General features: G+C 42.3%; 2 protein-coding genes across 10 annotated transcripts; one reads left to right on the top strand and one right to left on the bottom strand.

Moving 5' to 3' along the window:
* The first annotated feature begins 507 nt into the window (after positions 1-507).
* Positions 508-23,559, top strand: LOC101326801 (uncharacterized). 9 transcript variants are annotated; one of them, XM_073796684.1, is made up of 5 exons: positions 508-577; positions 692-890; positions 3,216-3,305; positions 10,107-10,233; positions 20,968-23,559. In XM_073796684.1, the coding sequence occupies exons 3-5, from the start codon at positions 3,291-3,293 to the stop codon at positions 23,394-23,396; spliced, it is 2,571 nt and encodes an 856-aa protein (XP_073652785.1). In that variant the 5' UTR covers positions 508-577; positions 692-890; positions 3,216-3,290; the 3' UTR covers positions 23,397-23,559. The 9 variants fall into 9 exon arrangements, with proteins under 9 accessions (XP_073652785.1, XP_073652783.1, XP_073652782.1 ...); XM_073796682.1 differs by having other exon boundaries at positions 1,824-3,305; XM_073796681.1 differs by having other exon boundaries at positions 692-2,036.
* LOC101328447 (acidic leucine-rich nuclear phosphoprotein 32 family member D-like) lies at positions 4,986-6,169 on the bottom strand. Its single transcript, XM_033845644.2, has one exon. It carries the CDS (start codon positions 6,127-6,129, stop codon positions 5,368-5,370), a length of 762 nt encoding a protein of 253 aa, XP_033701535.1. The 5' UTR covers positions 6,130-6,169; the 3' UTR covers positions 4,986-5,367.
* Positions 23,560-25,695: the final 2,136 nt, after the last annotated feature.

Genomic DNA, 25,695 nt, shown 5'->3' with positions numbered 1-25,695 from the left:
AGAGCAGACACTCACAGATGCGCAGGTGGAGGGTCAGTGGTTCTAACTAGTTGTAACCAGCTTGGCATCAAACTGGATATGGCTGACTCCAAGTTTCTAAAAAACAACTTGGACAAACATCTTTAGCTAAATGACACTTGCAGGATGTGCAAGCTTTCCTAAAAATAATTACAGTGGGCTTGATCCTCAAAAGCAGGTTACAGTTGATTATTTATTTAGTAAGTTAAACAGATCTAACTGGTGACTACCTTTGGTTTCAACAGTAAATCAGAATAAGCAGGAGGCAAAGCGGCTACACGGAGTTCAAAAGACACACGTTTCTAAATCCCTAAAGAGACGCTTTACAGGCAAGGCCTGGGGTGGGGGAGGGGATGCAGAGGCCCCCCCGCCTCCTGCCCCCGCCCTTTGGGGGGGCTCCCCCGCAGGCCTGGGCGCTCTCCTCGCCCCGCCTCCTCGCGTAAGCGCCTTTCGCAGTCCCCGCCCCCAGGCTGCTCCTTCTGTGCCTGCGCAGTGTTCTACGAACGCGGAAGCGGAGAGACCAACCTGGGTCACCACGGAGAGCTGAAGTCACTCTTCGGTGCGTGAGTTTCTTCTTTCTACTGTATCTGCGCTTCGGACCCACCCCCCAATACATCCTCAGAGTGTGGGACTTACTGCGGAATTTTTTTGTTTTTTGTTTTGCGGTACGCAGGCCTCTCACTGCTGTAGCCTCTCCCGTTGCGGAGCACAGGCTCCAGACACGCAGGCTCAGCGGCCATGGCTCACGGGCCCAGCCGCTCCGCGGCATGTGGGATCTTCCCGGACCGGGGCACGAACCCGTGTCCCCTGCATCGGCAGGCGGACTCTCGACCACTGCGCCACCAGGGAAGCCCCTTACTGCGGAATTTTAAGTACTCGCCCCCGCCCTTACATCCTAAAGAAATTCACAGTGGGGGTCGTTTCCCTTTGGGGTTGAAATCGCTCTGAGGCCCGTCCCGGTCCTTGGGTTTTCGGCCTTCGGTCCACGTAGACACCGCCTTTCGCGCCGTTTTGCTGTTTGAAACCTTTTACTGTCTCCGCCTTCGGCCTGTAAAGCCCTCTTCCGCGAGGTGGATGCGCGTCCCCCAAGCCTCGGCCTCTGGAGGGCAGCGCTGGCCGCCCCGCTCCCAGAGAGGCCGCGTCCTCTTCCCGGTCCTGGGATTCTGGAGAGCCCGCCCTCTCCGGAGGCCCCCTCCCTACCTCCCCGCCCCTCTGTCCTCCGCTTCTCCTCAGGCCGGTCTTTCTGCGTGAACACCCAGTGTTCTTCGGTCCCTAGTTCGACTTATTTGGAGAATGGCCAACAGAGCAACATGGTGCTGGGAGAGAAAGCGGACAACTGGAGGCGAGAGCAGAGGAGGAGAGAGCAGGAAGGACACGTAGCCGTGTGGGGTGCCAGAGAGTGGAAGTCAAAGGGAAGGTGACAGGGATAGAAGGGGTGTAACCCGAGGACAGAGAGGGAGCAGAGATGGAGAAAGAGGAAGGAATATATGGAGGTTTTGGGCAATCAGAAAGGTTGAGGAGGAAGAACAAGAGAAATAACAAGTTGCAGAGTGCGGCAGGACGGGAGTGAGGGAAGAAATAGGCGGGGAGAAAGAGCAGTAGAGCAGAGGGGAATAGAAAGAGAGAATGAAATACAGAGATATATAAACGGAATGACATGGAAACACATAGTAGTGCAGGTAGAGGTGGGAAACTGGATCCAGATGGATGGTGAGTTGTTTGAATGTGGATGATTAAGGTGTAATATATTGATTTGCGGCTTTAGAATCGAATACAAATAAAACTTGTTTGTTTACATTATACAGATAAGGATGAGAAGTGCAGAACTCCTGTGCACAGGGCTTGTGCATTTCGTAATTATTTGTAACAGAAGATAACTTCCATTTGCAAGCCCTGTTCAGCCAGCGGGCAGTGACGTCACTCCGTTGTGGGTCACCCCCTTCCCTTTTCCTAACATGGGGTAGAGGACTATGGACAGGAATCGTACAGCGAGAAATGACTGACTCTGTCACTACATGGTGCCTTTTTTTTTTTTTAAATAAATTTATTTATTTATTTATTTTTGGCTGTGTTGGGTCTTCGTTGCTGTGCACAGGCTTTCTCATTACAATTTTAGTATATGTGCTGCTGAAGCGAGCACATGCACGGGCTTTCTCTAGTTGCGGTGAGCAGGGACTACTCTTCGTCGCAGTGCGGGCTTCTCATTGCCGTGGCTTCTCTTGTTGCGGAGCACGGGCTCTAGGCGCACAGGCTTCAGTAGGTGTGGCACGTGGGCTCAGTAGTTGTGGCTCGCGGGCTCTAGAGCTCAGGCTCAGTAGTTGTGGCGCACGGGCTTAGTTGCTCCACAACATGTGGGATCTTCCCGGACCAGGGCTCGAACCCGTGCCCCCTGCATTGGCAGGCAGATTCTTAACCACTGCGCCACCAGGGAAGTCCTGAGAGTAAATCTTAAGTGTTCTCACCGCACAGACATGAAAAATGGTAATTGTGAGTTGATAGATATGTTAATTCCTTGATTGTGATAAATATTTCACACTGCATGTGCCTGTCAAATTATCACATCAAATGATCACACCATATATATAATATATACCATTTTCATTAGTCAGTTATACCTCAGTAAAGCTGGAAAAGACAGAGTGAGAGGTGTGCTGGGCTTGATTCCTCTGAGTGGTGCTTAACCCAGACTTCACATTAGATTGCTGATGCATTTTGCACATATGTTTTGTGTGCCCTGACCAGATATTCCCCTTCAAATAGTTGAGGTTTGGCCCAGCCTCAGTAATATTTAAAATTCCCTGGGTGATTCTGATTTGTATCCATTTGAGCATCATGGCTCCAGGTCCTCCCGTTCCTGAGGGCTGAGATCTGGGCTGAGGGTGAGGGCTCTGCTCTGCGTGGGGATGGACCAGGGCTGGTCTGTGACCTGCAGGGGATCGTCGGGTCCAGCTGAGGTGCCCGCTGCTGCTGGGTACGTGAGGGCCTCACCTGGAAGGGAGCCTGATCTGAAGGAAAGGGTGGGAAAACTGACTTGTTGGTCTCTGTGTGGGAATTACTGTCCTGAGTCCCTCCTGGGACAGTGGGTAGCAGAGGACCATCTGTTCCACATGCTGAGGGCTTCCCTGTGTGTGTGGTGGTGACTCAGGAAGGGGGTGTGTTGATTGTAAGCATTAAACAGCCTGTTTTCAACTTTCAAGGTCAACCTCTAAAGACTCACGTTGCCTGAGGAAGAAGCCCAGAAGAGGAGGGAGAGGAAAGAAAAGGAGTCAGAAATGGCTCTTTCTCAGGTAAAGTCATATTCTCAGTTGTTTCTTCCGTCTGTCCTTCCTGAAATGCCCTTCTTTGGGCTCGCTAATCTCTGACTCTGAGCCTGACACCTGTACATTCACACTCACCTGGGGGCTTCCCTCAGGGCCTGTCATCTCCACTTAGAGTCTCCACTAGGCATAGTCCTGGGCAGGGCTTCACACCCATGAGTTGGAGACACGGTGTCCGTGCTATTGGGCAGCAGGGATTGCTTAGGGGCCCCACCTGGATGTAACGTCCACTCTCTGTAAAGAAGGATAAAGAAGCTGCACGTGGAAGTCACAGTAATATGTACAAATACCTGGTAAAATCTAGAACATAGACCAATAAGGGGAAATCAGTTCTGACTGTTTAGTACACTTGAAGCTAAATGAGTGTACTTCATTCAAAATCTTAATCATTGAGAATGGAATGGAAAGTTCAGAGACATCAGTGATAGATGGTGTTTTATTCCATCACTGATTTTAAACTATGAAATCAGCCTAAGTCTCTGACACTTAGAGATTCTTTAAATCATCTTCATCACCTTCATTCCTTCGGGGTTGTCTTTTCACACTACTCACTGTGTCCTTTGACACACAGAAGGTTTTTTAAGTTTGATGCAGGTAATGTTTCAGCTTCATTCTTTTACTGGTAGATACTCCATTTCCCAGCAGCATTTGTTGAAGACTGTCCTTTCCGCTTGTGTAGTCTTAGCATTCTTGTCAAAAAGTAGTTGGCGTATGTGCAGGGGTTTACTTTTGAATGTTCTGTTTTATTCTTTTTTTTTTAATTTATGTATTTATTTTGGGGTTGCACTGGGTCTTCGTTGTGGCACTCGGGATCTTCATTGCAACATGTTTAGTTGTGGCATGTGGGATCTTTAGTTGTGGCATGCGTACTTCTTAGTTGCGGCATGCAGACTTCTTTGTTGTGGCATGCGAACTCTTAGTGTGGCATGCATGTGGGATCTAGTTCCTGGACCAGGGATCAAACCCTGCATTGGGAGCATGGAGTCTTAACTGCTGGACCACCAGAGAAATCCCTGGTTTATTTGTTTAAATATCTGTTTATGCCAATGCCATGCTATTTTGCTTTTTAATGTGTTTTGAAATCTAAAACAGCACGGCATCCATCTTTCTTCTTTTTCAAGAGTGTTTTGTCGACTTGGAATCCCTTAAAATCCCGTATGAATTCTAGCATTAAGTCTTCCAATTCATGAGTAGGGGATGTGTTTCTGTTTATTTTTTAGCAGAGTTTAGTAGTTTTCAGTGTACAAGTCTTTCACCTCTTTGGCTAAATTTACTACTAAGTGTTTTTTTTGTTGATGCTATAGTAAAAATGATTGTTTCCTTTCAGATTATTCATTTTGAGTGTATAGAAAAGCAGTGATTTTTTTTGTGTGTTATTTTGTATCTTGCAACTTTTCTAATATCGTTTTTTATTTATAACATTTTTCTTGTGGTATCTTTATGGTTTTGTACATATAAGATCTTGTCATCTGCAAAAAAAAGATAATTTTACTTCTGTATTTTTCTTGCCTAATTGCTCTGGCTGGGTATTGCAGTACGTTGCTGAATAGTAGTGCAGAGAGTGTACATCTTTGCCTTCTTTCTGACCTTAGAGGAAAAGCGTTCATCTTTTACCATTGATTTTGATGTTAGCTGTGTGCTTTTTTCTTTTTTTTTAACAGACCCAAAATGTTAAGATTTTATTTACAAAGCTTCTTTGTCGTACAGAAAGTAAAAATGCTGTTACAATCTCAGTGTAACTGGCAGCCACGGACGGTTGGCTCACCAATCACAGCTATCCACGCTACAGCAAGAGTCTTACACGAAAACCTAACAACGCTTACAGTTCTGTTGGGGTGAAGTCCCCAAGCTTGGTGGTGGATTTCCAAGAGGGACTAAATGGAGGAAGGCGAAATGTCACAGGAACTATTCTTTGGCTCTTTGGGTGGGTGGGTGTCCTGGGGTTTGTATCACCGCTACCTTTTTTTTTTTTTTTTTTCAACAGCTACCAAATCCATGTGAGCAGTTCTTTTTTTGCAGGTTATTTGGGGTCTTAATCATCTTCTCCTAAATCATCTGTTTCTCTCTTCCTCTTTTCACCTTTCCCGCTTTGTTCCTCTTCTTCCTCCTCATCTTCATCCTCATCATCTTCATCAGCTTCTCCATCATGTCCACATTCTTCCTCCCCACTGACTTCGTCTTCATCCTCCCCTTCTACATCTTCATCTTCATCCTCTTGATCATCACACTCTTCTTCCTCACCGTCCTCCTCCTCCCCCTGGTCCTCATCTTCTCCTTCTTTATCGTCCTCTTCTTCATCCACACCATCCACCTCGGCATCTGAGTCAGCAGCTTCACTGTCCTCTCGGTCATAGCCATCCAGGTAGGTGAGCTGGGGCAGGAGCTTGAAGACACCCTCTCGGTAGTCATTCAGGTTAGTTACCTCACGGTTAAACAGATCCAGGCTCTTCAGACATTCCAAGTTCTTCAAAGGTTCCAGGGTACTGATATCTTTCAGTTTATTTCCACTTAAGTTTAGATGTGTAAGATTTGGACGTTTTTCTGCTAACATAGCCAGACCTCCAAAGATTCTGTTGTCACTGGGCTCAAGCTTTTTCGATTTAGGTCGTTTGGGGAGATTTGAAACTGAAATCAAGCCTACGTTTATAAAACTGAGGAACTCTAAGTTCGCAAATTCAGCCATTAGGCCCTCAATTTTCCCATCATTTGATTTGCAATTGTCCAGGACAAGTTCTCGAACAGCTGCCGGGGTCTGGTTCCTCAGCTCCAGGTGGATCCTCCTCTTCATGTCCATGTTTCTCTCTTCCCCCCTCTTCAAACTTAACTTTCCGTGGCGGGGGGCGTAGCGGGGAGAGGCGCCCCAGCCTGCGCAGCGAGAGGGTGGTCAGAAGGGGTCTGCTAGCAGCAGTGCCCGGCAGCGTGGTCCCGGGAGGCGGGTGGTGTGTGGGCAGCCGAGCAGAGCACCCGGAGCCAAGTTACTCATGGGAGCGGAGAGAAACTATGGAGGGAAAGGGGGGCTGGGGCGCAGCGCTGGTCTCACTACCGCCACCTCCGGCCGCAGCCCCGCACTATGATTAAACCGGCGACGCGGCGCGCGTGGCTCCGCTGGGCTCGCTGGGCTCGGTGGCCGCGGCGCACCAAGCACGGGGCGGGGAGAGGCACCTTGGCTATGTGCTTTTAATATTAGCTGTTATTATACTGAGGTAATTTACTGAGTGTTTTTATCTTTAAATGTCCTTGAATTTTGTCAAATGCTCTTTTGGCATCAGTTGAGATGATCATGTGTTATTTTTCATTCATTCTGTTAATGTGGTGTATTGATTGATTCTTTCTGTGCTGAATCATCCTTGCTTTGCAGGTTTTTGATTACTGCATCAATCTCTCTAGGTATGACTCTGTTCACATTTTTTATTTCTTCGTAATTAGATCTTTGTAGGGTGTTTTTCTAGGAATTTACCCATATCTTTTAGGTTATGTAATTTTTTGGCATAAAATTGTTCATAGTACTCTCTTTTAATAGTGATTAAAATTTTCTATGATTCAGTTACAGTTTTTCCTCTTTCATCTGTGATTTTAGTTAATTCAATATTTTCTTTTTTTTAGCCTAGCTAAGTGTCAAGTTGTTCATCCTTTCAAAAAACCAATTTTTGCTTTTTTGATTTTTATGTAGTTTTCCTATTTTATATTTCATTTATCTCTGGTCTTATCTTTATTACCTCTTTCGTTCTGATTTGAGATCTTTTCTCCTTTTTAAAAAAATTAGTTAATTAATTTTTGCCTTCGTTGGGTCTTCATTGCTGTGCACGGGCTTTCTCTAGATGCAGCAAGCGGGGGCTACTCTTCGTTGCAATGCGTAGGCTTCTCGTTGTGGTGGCTTCTCTTGTTGTGGAGCACGGGCTCTAGGCACGTGGGCTTCAGTAGTTGTGGTGCGTGGGCTCAGTAGTTGTGGCTTGCAGGCTCTAGAGCACAGGCCTGATAGTTGTGGCGCACGGGCTTAGCTGCTCTGCGGCATGTGGGATCTTCCTGGACCAGGGCTCGAACCCGTATCCCCTGTATTGGCAGGCAGATTCTTAACTACTGCGCCACCAGGGAAGTCCCGGTACATTATATTTTATACTTCATTTTCGTCCAGATATTTTAAAAATTCCCTTGTCATTCCTTCTTTATCCTGTTGGTTGTTTAAGAAGGAGGTGATTAATTTCCAGATTTTATGGGTATTTGTTTTTCTTCTGTTATCTGTTTCTGTTTTCATTTCCGTGAGTTAGAGGAGATACTTTTTATTATTTCAATCTTCTTAAACTTCTTAAGATTTGGTTTGTGGCCTAACAAATTGTCTGTCATGGAGAATGTTTCATGTGTGCTTGACAAGGTTGTTTTCTGCTGTTATTGGATGGAGTGATCTCTATATATCCATTTGTTCCCATTGGTTTATAGTGTTGTTCAAGTCCTCTGTTTCCTTACTGATCTTCTGTTTGGTTCCATCCCTAAGTATAACCGGGGCATAGAAGTCTTATACTGTTACTGTACTATTACTGTCTGTTTCTTGCTTCATTTCTGTCAATGTTTGCTTCATATATTTGGGAGCTCTAATATTAGATATATAAATATTTATAATTGTTATATTTTCTTGGTGAATTAACCCTTTTATCATTATATAATGTGTTTTGTCTCTTGTGACATTTTTTGTCTTTATTTTGTCTGATGTTATGTAGTTACCCCAGCTGTCTCTTTATCAGGGAATATCTTTTTCCCTCATGTGACTTTAATCCTATCCATGCCCTTAGATTTGTGATTTTTAACAGTTCTAGCGCTTTGACTCTCTCTCTCTGTTTCTCACTCTTACTCTCTATTTTTTCCTCCCTTTTTTTGTTTTCCTCCCTTTTACATCTTCTGCTTGCTCAGACATACTGTATAGTGGTGAATGGCAGGAGCCCTGACCAGCCCAGTTTTCTCTGCAGTAATTTCAGCGGAAATGCATCCAGCGTTTTCTTCTGATCATGACGTTTGATGAAATATTTTTGCTTAATAAGGTTTTCCCCCAATTTCATTTTTGTCATGGTTTTTAATTATGCAGTGATTTTTGGAAGTATTTAATACTGTGATAAATTTTTTTATCTTAATCTGTTAAATTTCTGTGTAACACTAATAAGAGATGGGAGATAAAGTATTCTATGTATTTTTTCATGTTTGTACCTTTTCTTTTTTTTTAAATTTTTGGCTGCGTCGGGACTTAGTTGAGGCTTGCGGGATCTTTCTTGCGGCACGCAGGCTTCTCTCACATTGTGGTACGCGGGCTTCAGAGCACGTGGGCTCTGTAGTTGTGGCGCAAGGGCTCCAGAGTGCGTGGACTGAGACACCTCTCATTTCAGTTAATTATGTGTTTACACATCAGTGCCTGAGTGCATGAATGTGGAAGTCCATGGCTTTTATAAAAGACATCATTTCATTAGTAAGTTTTATGTTTTTTAGCAGTTGAAATTATATCTTTTTTTTTTTAAAGATTTATTATTTGTTTATTTTATTTTTGGTGTTGGGTCTTAGTTGCAGCACACGGGCTCGTCATTGTGGTGCATGGTCTTCTCTGGTTGTGGCGTGCGGGTTTTCTCTTCTCTAGTTCTGGTACGCGGTCTCCAGGGTGCATGGGGTCTGTAGTTGTGGTGTGAGGGTTCCAGAGCACATGGGCTCTGTAGTTTGCGGCACGCGGGCTCTATTTTAGGCGCGGGAGTGCTCACTAGTTGTGGCATGTGGGCTTAGTTGCCCTGCAGCATGTGGGATCTTATTTCCCTGACCAGGAATTGAACCCGCTTCCCCTGCATTGTAAGGCAGATTCTTTACCACTGTACCACCAGGGAAGTCCCTGAAATTATATCTTGAGTGTATTCCATGGCTTTAAATTTTTCCTACACTATCACATTAATGTTTTATAGTAGGAAGATTATTAATATCTTCAGTGTGTGAGAGTGTGTGTGTGTGTGTGTGTGTGTGTGTGTGTGTGTGTGTGTGTGTAGTGACCTTTTATGCAGTTCTATAGGTTAACCTTGAAATTGTCTCAAGTTTTCTCAGGGAACCCTCTGTCAGTGTACGTTTATCCTCTATCCGTCACTTAACTTTGATATTTTATGTTCCATTCTAAAGTCTGACTACCTGAGTTTTCGTTCTTGCAGTGCCATTTCCTAGCTGTTTGTTCTGAGGCAAGTTTCTTAGAGTGTCTTGGACACAGTTTACTCCTCTGAAAAATAAAAATGGGACTTTCTCTAATGACTATTATGTTGATAACAAGTTCATACATGTAAACCATTCAGAGTAATACTTAGCATATAGGAAGCATTCAGACACCTTTAGTCATTGCTCTTGGTATCATCATCATAATTTAAGATTTTGACTTTTCTTTAAAGCCACTGTGGACTTTGTCATCTCTGAAGACACCAGTCATACTGTAGCCCATCTGAATATTGAATATCACTCAGTGTGTGAAACATAATATATAACACTTCTGCCTGGACATCCTGTTGTTGAATTTTATTTGTATGCATTTCATGTATTGTCCAAAAAAAGGAAAAATCCATATTGAATGGAAGATATTATAATCTCTATGAAAAAGCATAAGAAATTAAAATTTGAGACCCATAATTTGCTCTAAATACATTAACATGGATCTGTCAGAATACATACTTCAACTGAATTGATCCTTACCCCTCTCTCCTCTTCTCATTCTGTGTGAAAATAAAGACTCTCCTCATGGCCCCTTGTTGAAATGTGTTTTCATTTCAGGAACAGTTGACCTTCAAGGATGTGGCCATTGAATTCTCTCAGGAGGAGTGGGAATGCCTGGACCCTGCTCAGAGGGCCTTGTACAGGGACGTGATGTTGGAGACCTACAGGAACCTGGTCTCCCTGGGTGAGGATAACTTCCCTCCAGAAATTGGGATCTGCCCTTATGTATCTTTGCATTTTCCCTTCTGTACCTTTTGGGAGTCCCTGCATTGCTTCACTGAGCTCAAAGCCCTGTTGACTCAGACATGAAAAGCTTCATGGTGTAGTTTCAGGAGTTTAACGTTGTCCTTTCTTCTGGTGATCTGCCCACTTCATGATACACCAGGAGTTGTTCCAGAGCTTAAGTATTGATAAAGCCCAATTGGAAACTTAAAATATCTGATGCCCTATTTCATACCGCTGTTCTTTTGAGTCACTATCTTTTAAAAAAATTAATTTATTTATTTATTTTAATTTTTATTTTTGGCTGCGTTGGGTCTTCATTGCTGCACGTGGGCCTTCTCCAGTTGTGGCGAGCGAGGGCTACTCTTCATTGCAGGGCGCAGGCTTCTCATTGTGGCGGCTTCTCTTGTTGTGGAGCACAAGCTCTAGGTGTGCAGGCTTCAGTAGTTGTGGCTCACGGGTTCAGTAGTTGTGGCTCGCGGGCTCTAGAGTGCAGGCTCGGTAGTTGTGGCACAGGAGCTTAGTTGCTCCACGGCATGTGGGATCTTCTTGGACCAGGGTTCTAACCCGTGTCCCCTGCATTGGCAGGCAGATTCTTAACCACTGCACCACCAGGGAAGCCCTGAGTCACTACTTCTTGGAAGAAAGCCAGCTATCTGCATATTATTACTATTCTCTCTGCATTCAGAAGGAGGCAAGCAGTGAATGAATGAATTTGTGAAATATTTTTTGAGATCCATTTGTTGTGTGCTCACTCCTGTGCTGATCAAAGAGCTGGGATTCTGGAAAACCTACAACATATTATTTATTTTCTCTTTTCGGCAGTTATTTCTGTTCCTGACCTGAATATTATTTGCATTTTGGAGCAAGAGGAAGAGCCCTTGACTGTGAAGAGTGACATGAAAATAGCAAAAAAACAATGGCTGGGGATGTATCAAAAGTATGAACACAGGTCAGAACTCAGATGGGCAGAGAGGAAGCCACACCATTAATGGTGTTTGGAGAGCTCTTTAGGAAATTCTAAGTTTATTACTTATGAACTTTTCTCAGGGGAAATTTTTCTTCTCCCCAACATAGCACACTATCCTTCAACGTGTAAAATTCATCCTTTCACCTCCCTGTGGTGCTGCAGCTCCAGTAGAATCAAAGGCAAGGTCTTTATCGTGATCTACACTCTGCCGTCTGGGTCTTGTTGCTTGATTTGAGTAGCACGTGGTGAGCTGTTTCAAAGGAATCTGTTTCCCCCTTGGTCTCTTCTTCTATACTTGATTGCATGGGATTTTCAATTTTTAGTCCATATAGATAAGAGCTGAGGCCTCCATAGTCCAAACCCCTGGACCTGTCTCAGTTTGGTGTACTTGGAAGAACTAATTAAGTGATGGGAAAACAGTGGCTGCTCTTTGATTCCATCTGGCATCTCAGAACCTGCATGGATCTGTTTCAGGTCATGTCTGCCATTCAGATCCCTCAGCCATTTCTTCGTTTTTTGTTTTCGTTTTTCCTTTTTTTTTTTTGGCTGTGCCGTGTGGCTTGCAGGATCCTAGTTCCCCAGTCAAGGATTGAACTTGGGCCCGTGGCAGTGAAAACCCGGAATCCTAACCAGTGAATCTGCCAGGGAATTCCCCCTCAGCCATTTCTTCTGTTCTGCTTTTGCCACATACTTTTGGGTGTGTGTAATGGGGAAATGGGTTGGATCTTCTGTAACTGTTACTTAGGAAAACTGTAAACAGTATGGACGAAGAGATTCTCTTTGATCCCCAGTCCCATATGGGGAGCACATATGAATCTCTGAGCTTGGCGACTATGGGTAGAGCCCATGGTCCCGTGTTAAAGTTCTATAATATCTGACCCCAATATATTGTATTTTTCTTGTTCTTTTACCTCTCTACTTAGTCTGGGAATGTAGACTCTTGTTGATGTCATATTTTCTTTAGTTTGCATGATTTTGCCTCTGAAATTGCTTTTAAAATACCCATTCTTAGGTATTTGATATTTCATCCTTTTGTTTGTTTGTTGCTGTGGTAAGCCGTCTTTAGGTGATGAATAACTTCACTCTCCTGTGGAGTGGGTTTACTTGGAAACATAGCATTCTTTTTTTTAAATTAATTAATTAATTTATTTATTTTTGGCTGTGTTCAGTCTTCGTTGCTGCATGTGGGCTTTCTCTAGTTGTGGCGAGCGGGGGCTATTCTTCGTTGTGGTATGCGGACTTCTGATTGCAGTGGCTTTTCTTGTTGCGGAGCACAGGCTCTAGGCGTGTGGGCTTCAGTAGTTGTGGCACGTGGGCTCAGTAGTTGTGGCTTGCGGGCTCTAGAGTGCAGGCTCAGTAGTTGTGGCGCACGGGCTTAGATGCTCTGTGGCATGTGGGATCTTCCTGGACCAGGGCTCGAACCCGTGTCCCCTGCATTGACAGGTGGATTCTTAACCACTGCGCCAACAGGGAAGCCCATTTTGAAGCGTCTTCATGAGAGAGCTTATGAAGTTGAATGATGCCTTCAATGAAGTACTGTTTTTTCTTTTTTTAAAGTAAATTTTTACTTATTTATTTATTTTTGTCTGTGTTTGGTGTTCGTTGCTGCTTGCGGGCTTTGTCTAGTTGTGGCGAGGGGGGCTACTTTCATTGTGGTGCGTGGGCTTCTCATTGTGGTGGCTTCTCGTTGCAGAGCACGGGCTCTAGGCACACGGGCTTCAGTAGTTGTGGCACATGGGCTCAGTAGTTGTGGCTCGTGGGCTTAGTTGCTCTGCGGCACGTGGGATCTTCCCGGACCAGGGATCAAACCCGTGTCCCCTGCATTGGCAAGCAGATTCTTAACCACTGTGCAGCCAGGGAAGTCCCTCTATGCATTATAAATGAACTTGACTTTTATTTATTTAGTCAGCAGGTTCATATTTTTATGATATTCTTAGTGTTCTTGTTTTTTTTTGTAATGCGTGGGTGGTTGAATTGGGGAATCGCCCTTCATTGTGAAATTGGTGACCAGACTCTTACAGTTCTTCATATATTTTCAGTATTAACCCATTATCACATACATGAATTGCAAATATTTTCTACCCGTTCTGCAGATTGTCTTTTCACTCTACTGAGTGTGATTTGATGCACAATAGTTTGTAATTTTGATGTAGTCCAGTTTATCTGTTTTTACTTCCGTTTGCTGTGCTTTTGCAGTCCTATGTTCTCAATCATTGCTGTATCCAGTGCCATTAAGATTTTTTCCTATGTTTTCTTCTAGGAGTTTTATGCTTTTAGGTTGTATGTTTAGATCTTTGTTCTATTTTTTAAAAATTATTTATTTATTTATTTGGCTGTGTTGGGTCTTAGCTGCAGCATGTGGTATCTTCATTGTGTCATGTGGGATCTTTCGTTGTGGCACACAGGCTTCTCTCTAGTTGTGGCACGCGGGCTCAGTAGTTGCAGTGCGTGGAGTTAGTTGCCCCACGACATGTGGGATCTTAGTTCCCCGAACAGGGATCGAACCCACATCCCCTGCTTTGGAAGGTTTATTCTTAACCACTGGACCACCAGGGAAGTCCCTAGATCTTTGTTCTATTTTGAGTTAATTTTTTACATGGGTTCATGCAGCAGTCCAACTACATTCTTTTGCAAGTGGGTATCTGATTTTCTCAACATCTTTTTTTCAAGAGGCTGCTTTTCCCTCATTGAGGAATCTTGACACCTTTGTGGCACATCATTTGACTGTATATGCAAGAGTTTATTTCTGACGTCTTTTCCACTGGTGTTTCTGTCTGTCTTTATATTGGTACCATACCCTTACTATTAATTTTTCTTTTTAATAAATTTTGAAATAAGGAAGTATGAGACCTTCAACTTTGTTCTTTTCAAGGTTGTTTTTCCTATTCAGGGTCTCTTGAGATTCAGTGTATGTCCCAGGATGTAAGTGTTTATTTTTTCCAAAATTGATATTGTGGTTTTGCTAGGTATTGCTTTGAATCTCTTGATCATTTTGTTGGTATTGACGTAATGACAATATTGTCTTTCAGTCCATGAACTGGGGATATCTGCATTTACTTGTGTATTTTCTAATAATTTTCACCAACGATTTTAGTTACAGTGTACAAGTCTTTTTTATGTGGCTAAGGTTTTGCCTAAGTATTTTATTCTTTTTGATGCTATTTGAAATGGAAATGTTTTCTCAATTTTCTTTCTAATTGTTCATCATTAACATATAGAATACAATTTTTACATGTTGACTTTATATCTTCCAATTTTTCTGAATTCATTAGTTACTTATATCAGGATTTTTTTGTGGAATCTCATGTTTTTTCTACATATTAGATTATGTCATCTCTAAACAGACATAATTTTCTTCTCCTTTCTCTAATTGGATACCTTTTATTTTGTTTTCTTGCCCATTTGTCTGGCTGGGACTCCAGCTATGTGTTTAATAGAAATAGTGAGAGCAGGTATCTTGTCTTGTTCCTGATCTGAGAGAAAAAGCTTTCAGTCTTTCCCCATTGTGTATGATGTTAGCTGTGGGCTTTTTATATTAGTCTTTTATTGTGTTACTGTATTTATTTCTATTCCTACTCTATTGAGTGTGTTTATTATGAAAGGCTGTTAACTAGTCAAATGCTTTTCTGCATCAGTTGAGATAATCATGTAGTGTATTTTCTTATATTTAATGTGCAGTTTTACATTGAAAGATTTCATTTGTTGGAGCATCCTTGCATTCCAAGAATATATCCTCCTTGGTTGTACTGTATAATCCTTTTGTAGTACTGTTAAATTTCATTTACTCTTGTTTGATTGATGAGTTTTGCATCAATATTAAGATTTATTTATTTTATATTTTAGTTTTGGCTGCGTTGGGTCTTCATTGCTGCGTGCAGGCTTTCTCTAGTTGCGGCGGTGGAGGCTGCTCTTCGATGTGGTGCTCGAGCTTCTCATTGTGGCTTCTCTTGTTGCAGAGCACGGGCTCTAGGTGCATGGGCTTCAGCAGTTGTGGCATGCGGGCTCAGTAGTTGTGGCTCGCAGGCTCTAGAGTGCAGGCTCAGTAGTTGTGCTGCACGGGCTTAGTTGCTCCGTGGCATGTAGGATCTTCCCGGACCAGGGCTCGAACCTGTGTCCCCTGCATTGGCAGGAGGATTCTTAAACACTGCGCCACCAGGGAAGTCCAGTTTTGGACTGACTTTGATTTTAGAGTAATTCTAGCCTCATAATGAGTTTTGAAGTGTTTCCTGTTCAAATTTTGGGGAAGAGTTTGAAGAAACTTGATCTTAATTCTTTTAAGATTTTGGGTAGAATTCAGTAGTGACGCTATCTAGCTTTCCTTTGGATTTTCTCTCTTTCTTTTTTTTTTTCTGGCTGCACCATGCGGCATGTGGAATCTTAATTCCATAATCAGGGATCAAACCTTGACCTGCAGTGGAAGCACGGAGTCTTAACCACTGGAGCACCAGGGTTTTTTTTTTTTTTGCGGTATGCGGGCCTCTCACTGCTGTGGTCTCTCCCGCCGCGGAGCACAGGCTCCGGACATGCAGGCTCAGTGGCCATGGCTCACGGGCCCAGCCGCTCCGCGGCATGCGGGATCCTCCCAGACTGGGGCACGAACCCGCGTCCCCTGCACCGGCAGGCGGACTCCCAACCACTGCGCCACCAGGGAAGCCCTCTCCTTTGATTTTGATCAGTGATTTTTGGTTAGTGACTCAGTCTCCTTACAAGGAATGGGTTTGTTCAGATTTTTTATTTCTTCATGACTCTATTGATAGGTGTGTGTCTCTGGGAATTCATTCAGATTTTGCAATATTTAGGCATAGAATTATTCTTGGTATTCTAATTTTTTTTTTATTTCTGTGGAATCAATTGTAATGCCACCACTTTCATTTTTTATTTTAGTTATTCGGTCTTCTCTCTTTTTGGTTAGTTAATCTACTTAAGGGTTTATTATGTCTATCTGATCAAAGAACCAGCTTTTAATTTTGTGATTTTCTGTAGTTTTTTATTCTTTTTGTATATCTCTTAATTTAACTTTTTTTCTTTCTAGCTTTGACTCTGTTTCCTATGGTCTTTTTTTCTTTTTCTTTTCATTTTTAAAATTATTTTTATTCACGTGATAAACCACTATCTTTTATGTGCATTCCTTTGTATTTTTTTTTTCAAGCTTTAAGATACAATCAACATATAATATTGTGTAAGTTAAGTGTAATGATTTGCTACACGTTTATATTTTGAAAAGATTACCAGGTATGTTTGTTAAAACATCCATTAACTCACATAAGTACAATTTTGTTTGTGTGGTGAGAACATTAGAAGGTTACTGCCTTAACAACGTTCAAGTATATAATACAGTATTAATAATCATAGTCAGCATGCTATACAGCATGCTATACAGCATGCTGTATTAGATCCCCAGAACTAATTCATCTTGACTAACATCTCCCCATTTCTGCTATGCCCCAGCCTTTGGTAATCACTATTTTACTTTCTGTTTGTGTTTGGCTTTTTTTCCCCCCAACTATAAGTGAGATGATTCTTTGTTTTTCTCTCAGACTTATTTTACTTAGCATAATCCCTTCAAATGCTCTCCACGTTGGTACAGATAGCAGGATTTCATTCTTTCTTATGGCTGAATAATATCTCATTTTCTATAGAAATGAGATTTTTTTTATGCATTCATTAGTTGGACACTTAGGTAGTTTCCATATCCTGGCTATGGCTTATACTGCTTTAATGAACATAGGAATGCAGATACCTCTGTGTGATAGGGATGACTTCATTTCTTTTCGGTATATACCCACATGTGGAATAACTATGTTATGTGGTGCTTTAAAAAAAATATTTTGACTGTAATTAGTTTTTTCCAGTGACTAAAACGAATTATAATCTTCTGATAGTACCGTAGGGTTCTCTTTAATCCACAACCTTACTAACACTCATACCTCTTGGGTTTTTTGTTTTTGTTTTTTTTTTGGCTGCTGGACCACCAGGGAATTCCCCCTCTTTTGTCTTTTTGATAATAGCCATTCTAAAGGTGTGAAGTGATATCTCCTTGAGGGTTTGATTTGCATTTTCTCCTAAAGGAGGAGCTGGGAACTGGGAAACTTTCTCCTGTTTATTCTCACCTTATTGTGCTTGGAGGGATTGAGTCAAAAATCATGATTACACTTTTTGGTTCTGTGTTTTGAGTGTAGGCATTTCTTTGGGTGTTTCAGCTTCTCACCTGGTTCTTGGAGTTATTCCAAAGGATTTTGTTGGGAATTCCCTGGTGGTCCAGTCTTTAAGACTCTGTGCTTTCACTGCTGAGAGCAACGTTCAGTCCCTGGTCAGGGAACTAAGATCCTGCCAGCCATGTGGTGCAGCCAAAAAAACACCAAACCAAACCAAAACAAAACCCACAAAGATTTTTGTTCTTGTTGTATATTGTTGTTAATTCAGTGTCTCCATGGGCTAAGTGCCTGGAGTTTACTGGTCTGCTATCTTGCCAACATCGTTTTTCATGTCTTTTTTTTTTTTAATGTCTTTTTTATGGCAGAGATTGTGTTAAGAGATCCAGTGCTATGATTTCCAGTAATTAGAGCAGGACAGCAAAAGGAACACTGTTGTTTTTAACACCAAGTAAGGAGTCTTAGTCTAAAAAGTTGATATGACAAATTGTTAAAATTTTTACAATGTTAGGTAATTAATAATTTAGTTAATAATATTCGCGGGCTTTCTCTAGTTGTGGTGAGTGGGGGCTAACTCTTCGTTGCGGTGCGCGGGCTTCTCATTGCAGTGGCTTCTCTTGTGGAGCACGGGCTTCAGTAGTTGTGGCACGTGGGCTTCAGTAGTTGTGGCACACGGGCTTCAGTAGTTGTGGCTCACGGGCTCTAGAGCACAGGCTCAGTAGTTGTGGCTCACGGGCTTAGTTACTCCTTGGCATGTGGGATCTGCCCAGATCAGGGCTTAAACCCATGTCCCCTGCGTTGGCAGGCGGATTCTTGACCACTGTGCAACCAGGGAAGTCCCCTTTTTTTTTTTTTAACTAATATGATCACATCTTAAAATGCTCATACCTTGGGAAACACCTCCTGTTATCTTTGTTTCTTGAAACAGACTGTCTGCCCACCCAGCTAGGAGATTATCATTGTGAACTCTTGTCTCCCTGCTTTGCTATACTGTAAGGTTTCATTCTATCTGCAAGAAAATGTGCAGAATAAACTTATCTATCTCCTTTTGATGGCCATTTCCTATGTTTTCCTTCCAAATCCTGCTTCTTACATTCTTGGATGTATCTCCGGTAATGTCTGTGTATTTTTCTCTCTCTTTTTTGGGGAGGGGTTTTGTTGCTAAGCACGGACTTTCTCTAGTTGCAGTGATCAGGGCTACTCTTCGTTGCAGTGCACAGGCTTCTCATTGCAGTGGCTTCTCGTTGCGAAGCACAGGCTCTAGGTGCGCGGACTTCAGTAATTGTGGCACGTGTGCTCAGTAGTTGCAGTTGTGGGCTCTAGAGCGCAGGCTCAGTAGTTGTGGCGCACAGGCTTAGTTGCTCCATGGCATGTGGGATCTTCCCGGACCAGGGCTGAACCCATGTCCCCTGCATTGGCAGGCGGATTCTTAACCACTGAGCCAGCAGAGAAACCCGTGTTTTTCTCTTGAATATATATTCCTGGAAATGGAACTCATGGATATTAAAATTGGTACATTTCATACCAGATATTGCTAGAGATAAAAACCTGCTTTCTCTTTACAATATCACACTCTCTCCGTTGTAAACTTTCTTTTGCTTTTGTTGCATGCCCATGGCATAAGTCCCGTGGTTAAAAACGAGATGGTACAGTACTACTTGCTAAACCAGTTCTTCTTTTCTTCTCCATTCAGTATTCTCATTGCCCTGGTACAGTTACACTCCCACAGTTTAGAGAGCACAAGCTGTGTTCCCACACGTCCATTACTCCTTGTCCTCCATTCTTGGCCTTCCCAGTTCTGACCTTTCCTCACATGGTCGCTTGATGTGGATGGAATACACTGTTATTTGCTAGCATGTTTGGTTTTTTCTTCTGAACTCCCTAATTCCCAGAGCCTTTTTTCACCCATCCCACTGTCTTCCCACACTTTTCACATTGTAAAAAATCATGTGTATTCCTACAGTGAATTAATTTCACTAGGTAGGACCTTAATTTATATGTGCAGAGGTGGTGCCTCCGAAACCATTTCCAGGAAGGAAGGCTGAGTAATGCTATATACAGCTCACCCTTGAAGTTTTCTTTCTGAACTCTTGGTATTCATATCCTGTATCTCTCACTTACTTTCTGTGTAAATTGGTTTCATGTACATGAACCCTGTGAGTCTGATGCCCTTATTTGAAAAATTGGGCTTAGAATATTTCATGTTTCACAGTAAAGATTTGAAGGTTACTTTTAAAAAATACTAACTTTCATGTTTATTGTGAGCTATCTGTTTGTCTACATTATAACTTGGATGTTTTTATTTGTAATTGATCCCAACAACATTGTCTGTGATCCTAGTTAATAAATTTTCAGGGCTTCCCTGGCGGCTCAGTGGTTAAGAATCCACCTGCCAATGCAGGGGGACACAGGTTAGAGCCCTGATCCAGGAAGATCCCACATGCTGCAGAGCAACTAAGCCCGTGCACCACAACTACTGAGCCTGTGCTTTAGAGCTCACGAGCCCAACTACTGAAGCCTGTGCACCTAGAGCCCATGCTCTGCAACGAGAGAAGCCATCGCAATGAGAAACCCGTGCACGCACCACAACGAAGAGTAGCCCCTGCTCACCACAACTAGAGAAAGCCTGCGTGCAGCAACAAAGACACAACGCAGCCAAAAATAAATCAATAAAGTAAATAAATATTAAAAATAAATAAATAAATAAATTTTCAATGCACACTGTATTACATACACTTTGGGGCCAATAATTTAAGGTAACTGCCTAGATAGGCCATAGCTCAATGCTATCTGGTTTTCAATACTAAACTGCCATTTGCTTACATTATCCCTCAGGTAAGCTTGTTTTGGATTATTTACCATTACAACGCATTGTCGGTTCTTTAGCATTTACTTACGTACAAATATGCAGAAATTTCGTACAATATAATACTTTTTTCTCCTCAGTTACAAGACCGCAGTGGGATTCCCTGGCAGTTCAGTGGTTAGGACTCAGCGCTTTCACTGCCATGGGCCCAGGTTTGACCCCTGGTTGGGGAACTAAGACCCTACAAGCCACTTGGTGTGGCCAAAAAAAAAAAAAAAAAAAAAAGACAGCAGTATGCTTACTGCCAATTACTGTGCTTTGGGGTCATGGTGGGAAAATGCCCTTTTTTTGAGAGCTAATACAAGTTTGTACAGCATTAGGGTTTTTGTCATAGGGTGTTTTGGAACTAGGCTACCCTAAAATTATTTTTTAATTTTTTTTATTTTTCTCAGTTATATATCCTTATTTTGTTATTAACGTGTAGTTGATTTACAATATTATATAAGTTTCGAGTGTACAGCATAGCGATTCACAACTTTTAAACGTTATACCCCACCTAAGATTACTTTGAAATACATGTTATCGCTTTCTTTCGTAAGGGATCATATTTCTTTACTGTTCCTTAAATTTTGAACATTTTGTTTGGGAAGCTTTATTACTCTGTTCAGGATAAGTATTATTTTTGGTTTAATATCATGTTATCAACAAGAAATGACTTTGTTCTGGACTATAATTAATAGGATTCCTATGGTTCTTTATATCTTGTAGATATCTGTCATATATATGTAATGAAGAAATTACAACCTAAAGTGAACAGTGATGGAGGAGAAATATTCCAAACAGTGATGTTGGAAACATGTGAAAGCCGTGAAATAAGAGATTTTTACTTCAAGGAAATCCAGGAAAATATGCATGTCTTTGAGTATCAGTGGAGAGATGAAAGAAATTGCAAAGGAATGCCTATAACCTGTAAAGAAAATCTCACTTATAAAAGTAATCAACATTGGAAAAGGGATGCAGGTAACAAGCCTGTTGAAAATAGGCTTGGATCAAGCTTTCAGGATAAACTGCTGATATATCAAACTGAAGGGAAAATTTATGAATGTAATCAAGCTGTGAAGTCTACCAACAGTAGAGGCTTATTTTCAATACTTGAAAGAATTACTCCTAGTGTCCAGGCCAACATTTCTAATATATATGGGAATGATCTTATCCATCTTTCAGGACTGGCACAGGAACAGAAAGCATACAAGGGAAAACCTTACAAATGTCGTCAGTTTGGCAAAATGTTTCGTCGGGGCTCATACCTCACTAGACATCAGATAATCCACACAGGAAAGAAATCATACAGATGTGATGTATGTGGCAAAGTCTTTCGTCGAAGTTCACACCTTGCAAGTCATCGGACAATTCATACTGGAGAGAAACCTTACAAATGTAATGAGTGTGGCAAGCTCTTTAGTCAAAAAGCACACCTTGGAAGTCATCAGCGAATTCATAGTGGAGAGAAACCTTACACATGTAATGAGTGTGGCAGAGCCTTTACTCTTCGCTCAAATCTCATCAGACATCAGAAAATTCATACAGGAAAGAAATTATATAGATGTGATATATGTGACAAAGTCTTTAGTCGAAATTCACACTTTGCAAATCATCAGAGACGTCATACTGAAGAGAAACCTTACAAATGCAGTGAGTGTGGCAAGGTCTTTACTCAAAATTCACATCTTACAAGACATCAGAGAATTCATAGTGGAGAGAAACCTTACACATGTAGTGAGTGTGGCAAAACCTTTAATTTTCACTCAAACCTCATTAAACATCAGAAAATTCATATAGGAAAGAAATTATATAAATGTGATGTATGTGGCAAAGTCTTTATTAGAAATTCACACTTTGCACGTCATCAGACAATTCATACTGGAGAGAAACCTTACAAATGCAATGAGTGTGGCAAGGTCTTTAGTCAAAATTCACATCTTACAAGACATCAGAGAATTCATAGTGGAGAGAAACCTTACACATGTAATGAGTGTGGCAAAGCTTTTAGCCAAAGTTCAAGCCTGGTTGACCATCAGAAAAGTCATTCTGGAGAGAAACCATATAAGTGTTTTGAATGTGGCAAGGCCTTTAAGCAATGGTATTACATCAAGATTCACCGAAGAATTCACACTGGAGAGAAACCGTACAAATGCGACGTGTGTGGCAAAGCCTATATCGCTCTTTCAAGCCTAACTAATCATCAGGTCATCCATACTGGAGAGAGACCTTACCAATGTAATGAATGTGGGAAGTCATTTAGGCAACAGTCTGAAATCAGGATTCACCAAAGAATTCACGATGCAGAGAACCCTTTCAAGTGTAATGAATGTGGCAAAGCCTTTACTCAGCGTTCAACTCTCACTACACATCAGATAATCCATAAAAGAGAGAAACCATATAAGTGTGATGTATGTGGAAAGGTCTTTAGTCAAAAATCACACTTTAAAATCCATCAGAGAATTCATTCTGGGGAGAAGCCATACAAGTGTCATGAGTGTGACAAAGCGTTTATCATGCGTTCGAGCCTCACTTCCCATCAGGTAATCCATACAGGAGAGACAGAACATAAATGTGACGTGTGTGGCAAGGGCTTCAGTCAAAATTCACACCTCGTGACTCACTGTAGAGTTCACACTGGAGAGAAGCCTTACAAATGTAATGTGTGCAGCAAAGCATTTAGTGTGCGATCAGGCTTAACTTCCCATCAGGTAATCCATACAGGAGAGAAGCCACATAAATGTAATGTATGTGGCAGGGGCTTCAGACAGACTTATCACCTGGTGAATCACCAGAGGACTCACACAGGAGAAAAGCCTTTCAAATGTAACGAATGTGGCAAAACATTTAGCGTGCAGTCAACCTTAACTTCCCATCAGGTCATCCATACGGGAGAGAAACCACATAAATGCGCCGTGTGTGGCAAGGGCTTCAGACAAAGTTCACAACTCGTGACTCACCGTAGGATTCATACTGGAGAGAAACCTTACAAATGTAACGAGTGTAACAAAGCATTTAGTATGCGATCAACCTTAACTTCCCATCAGGTAATCCATACAGGAGAGAAACCATTTAAATGTGAAGTATGTGCAAAATTCTTCAGTTACAGGTCTCACCTTGTGTATCATCGGAGAATTCATACTGGAGAGAAAACTTAACAGATGACTTGATTGTGGCAAAGTCTTTATTTTGCGTTCAGGCCTTTCTTACCATCAGGTAATCCACACTGGTGAGAGACATTACAAATGTAATCAGTGTTGCAAGGCTTTTAGAAGGTGTTCCCTCCTTAGGCTTCATGAGAAAATTCATACTCAGTAGAAGCTGTATAAATGTATTGCGTGTGTCAAGGCTTTTAGAGAATGGTTTGACCTTTGACCTATAAAGAATTCATTCTGGAGAGAAACCTTACAAATGATATGAGTGTGTAAAACCCTTACTCGGGTCACATTTCACCAGTCATCAGGTAATCCGTCCTGGACAAAACCTTACACGTTTACTGAATGTGGCAAGGCTTTTTAGGTATTGCCTACATTCGGGGTTCACCAAATACTTTGTACTTACAAATGCAAGGAGTGTGGCAAAGTTTTGAGTTATTGCTTACTTTCAGGATACATAAGAATATATGTCTTGGAGACAAACCACACAAATCTAATGTGCATAGCAAGGATTTTACCCAGACATAAAAGGGGGAACATACTGGAGCAATAGTTTACAAATGCAGCGGGAGTGGCAACAGTTTTACCTTGAGTTCAAGTATTATACAACAACTGAGAGTCCATATTGAGGAGAAGCCGTATAGATGTATGGACAGAGGTTTATCCAGGCCTCACACTGCACTAGACTTGAAAATATACATCTTTCAGAAAAACCGTACAAAAGTAATGTGCAGGCTAAGGCTTTACTCAAAGACCAAAACTGTGGAACGTAAGAGGAGTTATAAGGCTTCCCTGGTGGTACAGTGGTTAAGAACCCAGGGGACATGGGTTCAAGCCCTGGTCTGGGAAGATCCCACATGCCGCAGAGCAGCTAAGCCTGTGCACCATGACTACTCAGCCTGCGCTCTGGAGCCCGTGAAACAACTACTGAGTCTGTGTGCCACAACTGCTGAAGGCCACGTGCCTAGAGCCCATGCTCTGCAATATGAGAAGCCACCACAAGGAGAAGACCGGGAACTGCAACCAAGGGTGAACCCCACTTGCCACAACTAGAGAAAGCCCCCGTGCAGCAATGAAGACCAATGAAGACCCAACCCAGCCAGATAAGTAAATAAATAAAACTTTATTTAAAAAAAAGAATCCGTCTGCCAGTGCAGGAGACATGGGTTCGAGCCCCGGTCCAGGAATATCCCGCATGCCGCGGAGCAACTAAGCCCATGCGCCACGACTACTGACCCTGCACTCTAAAGCCCGCGAGCCACAACTACTGAGTCCTTGTGCCACAACTGCTGAAGCCCGTGGACCTAGAGGACGTGCTCTGCAACAAGAGAAGCCACTGCAATGAGAAGCCTGTGCACCGCAACAAAGATCCAAAGCAGCCAAAAAGGAAAAAAAAAGTTATATTGAAGAGCAACCTTACAAATGTAATGACTGTTGTACAGTTTTTTTAATCAAGTATTCACATCTTTGGCGTAATGAGTGAATTCATGCAAGACAGAAACTATACAGATATATTAAACATGGAAATACCTTTAAGAAACAGTGTGTTCTTAAGATTCACCAAAGAATTCGTGTTGGGGAGAATCCTTACAAATGTAACGTGTAAATTTTTTGGCCAATTCTTACAACACGCCATACATCCAATAATCCATACTAGGAATAACTAAGTCTTTACTTCTCTGAGATTAACCTGAGATGTTACGTACTACAGAATAATTACAAGTCACAAAATATTAAAACTTACGTACATCACTGCAGCAAGGACATGTGGAAATGGCCCTTCTGTTCTAATAAAATATAGAGTATTTCATTTGAGTATTCTTGAAAAGGCTACATTGCTACTTTATGAATTTCAAGCTAAGATTTGAAGTCTTTTGATTTTATACCTTTCTTACAGGAATTTCCTGATGGTCTCTGGGATGGAGTCAAGACGAAGGGGCCAAATTCACTAGGTGTGGTTCATTCATATCCACCTTTCCTGGAAAAACAATACTAAAGGACTTCCCTGGTGGTCCAGTGGTAAAGAATCTGCCTTCTGGGCTTCCCTGGTGGTGCAGTGGTTGAGAGTCTGCCTGCTGTTGCAGGGGATACGGGTTCGTGCCCTGGTCCAGGAGGATACCACATGCCACGGAGCGGCTGGCCCCGTGAGCCATGGCCACTGAGCCTGCGCATCCGGAGCCTGTGCTCTGCAACGAGAGAAGCCACAACAGTGAGAGGCCCGCATACCGCAAAAAAAAAAAAAGAATCCGCCTTCTAATGCAGGGGATGTGGGTTAGTCCTTGGTCAGGGAACTAAGATCCCA

The sequence above is a fragment of the Tursiops truncatus genome, chromosome 19 (assembly GCF_011762595.2).
Source record: "Tursiops truncatus isolate mTurTru1 chromosome 19, mTurTru1.mat.Y, whole genome shotgun sequence".
Classification (NCBI taxonomy): Eukaryota; Metazoa; Chordata; class Mammalia; order Artiodactyla; family Delphinidae; genus Tursiops; species Tursiops truncatus.
The sequence above is the reverse complement of the archived record's forward strand: the minus strand, read 5'-3'. Positions and strand labels throughout refer to the sequence as shown.

Coding starts and splice junctions, on each gene's coding strand:
- LOC101326801 (XM_073796684.1), top strand. Junction 10,234..20,967: donor CAGGAACCTGGTCTCCCTGG/GTGAGGATAACT, acceptor TATATCTTGTAG/ATATCTGTCATATATATGTA.
- LOC101328447 (XM_033845644.2), bottom strand. CDS start 6,129: ATGGACATGAAGAGGAGGATCCACCTGGAGCTGAGGAACCAGACCCCG.